The sequence below is a fragment of the Tachysurus vachellii genome, chromosome 14, assembly GCF_030014155.1.
Source record: "Tachysurus vachellii isolate PV-2020 chromosome 14, HZAU_Pvac_v1, whole genome shotgun sequence".
Classification (NCBI taxonomy): Eukaryota; Metazoa; Chordata; class Actinopteri; order Siluriformes; family Bagridae; genus Tachysurus; species Tachysurus vachellii.
Genome location: NC_083473.1, coordinates 9,750,972 through 9,758,425, shown reverse-complemented (window position 1 = coordinate 9,758,425; position 7,454 = coordinate 9,750,972). Strand labels below are relative to the sequence as shown.

At 41.6% G+C, this 7,454-nt stretch overlaps 2 protein-coding genes across 2 annotated transcripts in view; both read left to right on the top strand.

Moving 5' to 3' along the window:
• Positions 1–822: 822 nt before the first annotated feature.
• On the top strand, positions 823–2,282 carry LOC132857455 (small integral membrane protein 32-like). The gene has a single exon (XM_060887412.1). It carries the CDS (start codon positions 1,613–1,615, stop codon positions 1,949–1,951), a length of 339 nt encoding a protein of 112 aa, XP_060743395.1. The 5' UTR covers positions 823–1,612; the 3' UTR covers positions 1,952–2,282.
• Positions 2,283–5,425: 3,143 nt separating this feature from the next.
• Positions 5,426–7,454, top strand: part of LOC132857402 (protein diaphanous homolog 1) — a 59,770-nt gene continuing 57,741 nt past the window's right edge. Inside the window, exon 1 of the mRNA XM_060887358.1 lies at positions 5,426–6,210. Within this exon, the coding sequence (XP_060743341.1) occupies positions 6,103–6,210 (108 nt within the window). The 5' untranslated portion in view covers positions 5,426–6,102. The remainder of the gene's footprint in view (positions 6,211–7,454) is intronic.

The window sequence follows — 7,454 nt, the reverse complement described above, 5'->3', positions numbered from 1 at the left end:
GTAGTAGTAGTAGTAGTAGTAGTAGTAAAATGATCTCCCTGTGATTAAGAGTAAGATCTCTCTAATGTTACATTCTTTGGACAGTTTAGGGTTCTTTCCTTCCTAACGATCTTCTTTGAGTAGACACCCTGATTTCCCACTCAAACTGATACACATTTTCTGCAATAGCTACAAATCTGCTTTATGAGACAAAAACTTAGCCAGACCATTTTCTTTGTAATGTTGTGTCACATTTTTAAGTTTATCTTTGACATTATATTATTTGGTTTATTTCTTGAAACATTAAAACCTCATCCTAATTATGTTTGTTCAGATTTCAAAAGTCTAGTGTTTCCTGGGTTATGGATTTAACCAGTAGTAGCTTTAGGTCCACTGTGGTCTCAGCTGTTCTCTTTACTGACAGGGAAATAATAGGTTTGTTTAGTGTGGGATGAATTGTAGGAATGTTTAAACTGATGGAAGTTGTTCGCTGACATTATGTGTCTCCTACAGGGTTTTTGATTTTGTTTAATGGTTTCATATTTTATCACTGCAGACTTCAGGAAACAAAACCATTTAATGGTTTTATGGAATGAAATGGTTTAATGGTGACCGCAGCCCTCGGGTCAAGAAAACACATTTTCTTTATTATGAACTCAAACAGTCCTTGTGTAACATGTCTGATTCTAGCTCTCTACCTCCCTTCTTTCTTTCTCTCCTCCTTTACTGAGACATTCCACACTCAGATGACATTCTTCAGCTCGCTCTCAAACTGAAGAGCCCGTTTGGAGTCACGTGCTTCAGGCAACCCATCCTTCTCCTCCTCCTTCTCTCTGTTCAACCCAGTCTGTTTTTCTTCTTCCCTGTGCGCATCATCAGCCGACAGCAAGGAGAGTGCAGAGCGAGCACTGGGCCGAATAATCCCGTTAAACCTGGTGACAACGAGATATTACGACTTTGCCAGAATGATGATCTCGAGGCAGCCAGGACCATCAACGTGCGCTTTTGCGTCTTCAACGATTTCAGACGACTTCTTGTTGCACTGCGCTCGAACCAGCGTCTGTGGAAGGACGCAAACTTAACCAGATTGACTCCGGCTGATTTACAGCAGAAGTCTGTGACGCACTGAGGTGCGGGAAAACCAGAAAAGAAACTGCGCTCGCGCTCTGAAAATTTGGCGTCTTTTATAAAGGAGGTATCAACTTCCGGACCGGTGAGATTTCAGCCACTGCGGAGCGCATGAGAAAACATGGACAAACAGCGAGTCTTTGCTAATTCGTTACTTGAAGCTTTCGACGTGTCCATCTGCTGTGCGCGGGAGTTTGTACGGTGAATTTTGGAGGACAAACGCCCGGTTTTGTGAAATGCCCGAAATGTGTGACATGCGCACGGAGCGACCTGCCGACTCCACTTGGCCCTTGCGCTTTTGGTCGAGACGCACCCAAGGCGAGTTGCACCTGAATGCAGAAAATGTGTAACATGCAAAATATCACGTATTTCTAATGCGTATTTGCGTTTGAGGATTTTTGGGTAACTATATGAGCAATTTTGTAACTTTGCTGAATCTGCTTTAGAGCCCGACTGTGTTGTTGTTGTTATTTTTTCCCCGGTTCTTCTTCGGTTTTACGCGGTCATGCTCCGGCAAATGCTCTTGAATTCGACGGCTGCGGCGGCGCGGGATTTGGACGCTATAAGCCAGACGCACGCACCGGCGCCTCTGGACGTCTCGCACGCGCCCGTGAGTGTCTCTGCGCTGCTGAAGCCCGCGGGTCGCGGAGGCGCCGGTGGAGACGCACTGCGTGAAGGCGAGCTCAGTAAACCGGACCTGACAACCTACGTGGTCATGTGCATAGTGCTCTTCCTCCTCGTGCTGCTAATTGTCATCTTTATCAACTGCCAGCTGCGCAACTCGTTCTTCGCCTCTACGCCGTATGACCGTTCACTGCGCGAGGCCCGAACGTCATATAAATGAATCCCGGCCGCGCGCTCGTGTAATGTTCACATGCCCTGTGACGGAAAGCGGGCCTTGCGCTTCAATCCTCGGAACGTGAGGATTAACCTGACCGTATGGAGGAATTATTCCCGACGTTGGTCTTATCAAAATGTTTCCCTCCTCAGACCCTGAACAGTTTGAAGATGAAGGCGCAAACTGTAATATCAGTGCGTTTCTGTCCATGAACTTTATCTCATGTCGTGTGTACTGCAGTGTATTGCAGGTTATTTTCTTGCATGAATTAAAGCTCTAATTAAATCTTATGTGTACAATCAGCTGCGTTCATTAAAGGCTCTGATTGTAGAATAAACACAGTAGTTTGAAAGTGTTAATGATACTCATTAGCCCATTATAATGTCAACACAGATAATGTAGGAGCACAATACTTATTGTTGGGGCCTCTATTCCGAGCTAACAAACAACTGATGCATATCTGTAGGCTAACAAGTGGATAGATGCAAACAATGTTTTTGGCATTTAAAGATGGCCTCAACACAAGAACCTATCTATCTATCTATCTATCTATCTATCTATCTATCTATCTATCTATCTATCTATATATATTCTTATGAACACCATGACCAAGAGTGGATTGACTAATTCTAATCATAATAAACTTATAAAAATATTGCTCAATATCAACTCCCAGTTCTTATTTCAAAGGAATAATTTATCTGAGTTTTGTACTTGTCTTGATATCACCAGTATACAGGTGCCACAGATGTCAGATAAGATAATATCTGACCAGAAACAGTTGTGTGAAAGAATGCAGGCTATTACAACAGTCAAATAAAATGCCTTTGTGTGCATATACCATGTAATCTGTACAATGTTGCATGTTCTACTTTTATACCGTGACTGGGAGTGGAAAATCAGGCAAAATCTCACAGCAACCAGAAGCATGCAATTATCATTCAGTCATGCGTAATAACATAACTTGTGTGTGTGCGTGTGGTATCTGTTTTTACAAAGCCTACCAATTGTCAGCTAATGCGATGAAACACCAAACACAGACTATTTAGAAGAGTCAGCTGAGGACATGCAGCGCTCCAGCGTGAGCATGCGTATTGTGAGGTTTTGCGCAGATGTGGGTGGAATGGGTGCAGACACCACAATAATAGGCAACTTAATCATATTAACTGTGAGGTATCCAAAATAAACCCGGCTCGAGTGAGCAGAACTTGCAAGCAAGCACGAAGAGACCATCATGGAAAAAATGTCAGTGAATTTGCATTGGATGAGTGGCAGTGTTCTCTGAGTGTGCCAAAGAGCTTTTAGGCAATATTAACCATCACTTACTTATACAGTACCAGTATTTTACACTGGTCTTTAGTCTTGAATACAATATAAATGGAAGATGTGATTTGAGCAATAAAGCAATTTGAGCTGAAAATGTATAAATATGTTAGGCAGTTTAGAAACTTTGTAAAAGCTTAATAGTTTGTGGTATTACACAGCAGTCTCTGGAGCATTACATTTTGGCCTTTAACCCTGAGACTCACACTGTTGTTCTTAGACTTCACACAGGGTGGTGCTGTTAGCAAAAAAAGTGATATATCAACAAACTAATCAAACCCTATGTGGATTGAACAAATGTGTTATCTGAAACCTATTACAAACCTTTTGGATCTAATGAAGGTCTAGCAATATTCTCAAACTACTGCTTAGTTAGTTGTAGTATGCAAGAAAAGTCAGCAATACCCAAGTAATGTCCAATACCCGATCATGTAAAGGAAATACGCAGCCATAAATGACATTTCCACAATTCTCCACTTATAAAACACATAATATGAGCTATAGTCAGCTAAGACTTGTTGGATGTCTGAAGTCTGAACTGAATTTGTTGTGTTCCAGTCAAGTAAGAAAATGTCTTGTTGGGATGACAGACTATTATACCACAGCGCTGTTGAATTTTCAAATCGGTTTGGTTTCTAGGTGTTGATTAATTTCCTATTCCTGTAATTCAGGTCACATGTTTATATTAATGTGCTCATTGTTATACTTTTGTTTCTATAGCGACTCATTTCTGGGAACTTGTATGGCAGAAGCTCTTCATATGTGGATTAAAAATCAGAAAGTATATAATCATTCATACGCTTTAAGTGAGAAAGTTATATTCATAAAAAGAGTCTCGGGTGTCGAACTTTGTAACGGTCAGTACGTTTCCTAATACAGCAAAGGTTTCAGAACAGAGGACTTTGCACTCTTTGGTTTCACAGTAACATGACCAGCTGTGTTTATTTTGTCTTATAAAGAGTGTGAAAAAGAGATGATAAAATCTAATGTATAATGTCTGTCCATAGCTTGACAATGAAACTCTTATTGTTTAGTGATGCATTAGATCACAAAGTCTCTTTGATGGCTTAATAAAAATGATATAGGGCAAACTATTAAAGACACACTTACAGGCAGATGGGAAGCTGAATCCATAAAAATTTGTAATGCCTGAAAAATAGTTCTCTTTCCAAGGTATTTTTCAGAAAATAAAGGACAGTAAGTAATCCACGTTCCTTAACATTCATTACACCTGTCATTACACCTGTCTCTGGATTTCACATGTGCCTTCTCACCCTGATGATGTTATTAATGTGACAGTGATATTGAAATCCAATCTAGGAAACATTTCATTTGAAGCAACTATTACAGACACATGAATGTCCATTTTGGCTAGAAAGAAATCAGCCTCAGCTTTAATTCTTCGTTCTTTTTTGCGTATTTTCCACAAAACAAGATAAAAAATGAAAGCATATATTTATCTCTTTTTCTCTGTGAAGGACGGGAACATGTTTAACAGACACCCCTTGAGGTAAAAAAAAGAATTTACAAATGACATTTTTGGTTGAAGGACAACTTTAAAAGCACAACGAAGTCAATTAAAAGCTACAAATGCACTTTATATGTGTTTTATTTAGAAATAAATCCTCAGACAGTGTTGATTAATGCTTTTACCTGAGAAAGTGGCAGGGGTGAAAATAATAACTCATTGTTAGTAAAGGTTTTGTTTAATGAGTTATCCAGTTATCAGTTATCCAGTTGACTGCATTCAACTTATATTGAATGGATTAAACAAACAAAAACAAACAAACAAACAAACAAACAAACAAAGCCTGTAATGAACTTGCACCTGATGCATCAGTGAAAAGCTCTACAGCTCTTGTGGGTCATTTAAATATCATGTATATATGAGGAAGACCATCAGGACCATGGTGAAACATATAGCAGTACAATGTAAGATGATTTTTTACATAATAAACACACAAGGCACTGAATACACAGCTCAGTGACAACAAAACTGTGGTTTGTGAGAAAGCTGTTGCAACAATACAATAAAAATAAACAGACAACATATTTTTGTACATAGAAATGATGATGTTCATTACATGAATCAGTGCTCAGGGATTTTACAGAAGTATGACAAGGAGCCCTGACCCACACAGGAGGCTCAGGTGAGACAGCAGTGCGCATGCGGACACGCCCTTTTCCTCTCAGCCTGTCCTCGCGCTAACCTGTACTCGAGACAGGAAGTGAAGAGCTTTGTTCTTTTGTAAACAGCACGGCTTTGGGAAACTTAACTCGCGCTAAGAAACAAGTATGCACGAACAGGCGGAAAATCATAACGTTCGTCGAAAGGATGACGATTAATTCATCTGACTGCTGACGAGGCTGAGAAAAGCGCGAACTTTCGGCGAGCGCGACTTAGTAGCTCAAGTCGACAGAAGGCGTCTCGCGCTGCTGCGTTAGCTGTGTGTGTGTTAGCGAGTGCGCGCGCGCGCGCGTGACAGACAGCAGTAACTAATGCTAGCTAAGTTGAGTGATTAAACTCGCTAAGTCACATAACGCGGTTAAGGCGACGCTTAAATGTTACCGTTATAACTTGACGTGACTGATAACGGGGAGCTCGAGTTTTGAATAAGAGAGAAGTTTTCGCTTGTTTTTGGCGTTTGGTTTTCAAATTTCCCTCCGTTTTGTTGAGTCTTTGGGAGTTTAAGCTAATAGGCGGCTGGCTAACAGGCCGCAGGGACTCAACATAGCAACCGTAATCTCTGGAGTTTGGTGTCGTTTAACTGGTTTGTAATTCCGTGAACTTTCCGGAGCCTTGGATATATAATTTGTGTTGATTTGAGTCAATCATGGATCCTCCTATCTCTGGGAATTCAGCATCTGCTGCCGGTGCTTCTTCAAAAAAAGACAAAAAACCGAAGAAGAGCTACGATGAAGGAGATGGGAAGAAGAAATTTGTGAGTAAACTTCACTTGGGAACAAACATGAGATGTGAATTCATTTCCTTCATGTTCTCTGTCGTCCTGCTGAAGAGCTTTTGAAGACCGTTAACGATTTGTTTGCTAACTATAGTCATTATTAGTGACTGCTGCTGAACCCTTAATATTCATCAAGCTAACACAATGCAGTAAATATCTTAGTTAAACACTCACTCTTCACTGTGTGGACCGAAAGCTTACATGTATTTCTGGTACTGGTTTAAAAATCGCCTTTTTTCTATGAGAGGTTTGATAGTTGTGTAGAAATCTCTCTCTCCTACGTGCCCTGACTTGGGTAACGAGGAAGTGTGTGTGTGTGACTGTGTGTGTGTGTGTGAGACTGTGTGTGTGAGACTGTGTGTGTGAGACTGTGTGTGTGTGACTGTGTGTGTGTGACTGTGTGTGTGTGACTGTGTGTGTGTGACTGTGTGTGTGTGACTGTGACTGTGTGTGTGTGACTGTGTGTGTGTGTGTGTGACTGTGTGTGTGTGTGTGTGTGTGTCTGTGACTGTGTGTGTGCTGTGAGACTGTGTGTGTGTGGTGTGTGTGCTGTGCGACTGTGTGTGTGTGCGACTGTGTGTGTGTGCGACTGTGTGTGTGTGCGACTGTGACTGTGTGCGACTGACTGTGTGTGACTGTGTGTGACTGTGTGTGTGTGTGACTGTGTGTGACTGTGACTGTGTGTGTGTGACTGTGACTGTGTGTGTGTGACTGTGACTGTGTGTGTGTGACTGTGACTGTGTGTGTGTGACTGTGTGTGTGTGACTGTGACTGTGTGTGTGTGACTGTGACTGTGTGACTGTGACTGTGTGTGTGTGACTGTGACTGTGTGTGTGTGTGACTGTGTGTGTGTGACTGTGACTGTGTGTGTGTGACTGTGACTGTGTGTGTGTGAGACTGTGTGTGTGAGACTGTGTGTGTGCTGTGTGTTTGTGACTGTTAGTGAGTATGTGTGTGTGTGACTGTTAGTGAGTATGTGTGTGTGTGACTGTTAGTGTGTGTGTGTGTGTGTGACTGTTAGTGTGTGTGTGTGTGTGACTGTTAGTGAGTGTGTGTGTTTGTGACTGTTAGTGAGTGTGTGTATGTGTGACTGTTAGTGTGTGTTTTGTGTGTGTGATGTTATTGTGTGTGACTGTTAGTGTGTGTGTGGTGTGACTGTTAGTAGTTGTGTGTGTGTGTGTGTGTGACTGTTACGTGAGTGTGTGTGTGTGTGTGTGTGGACT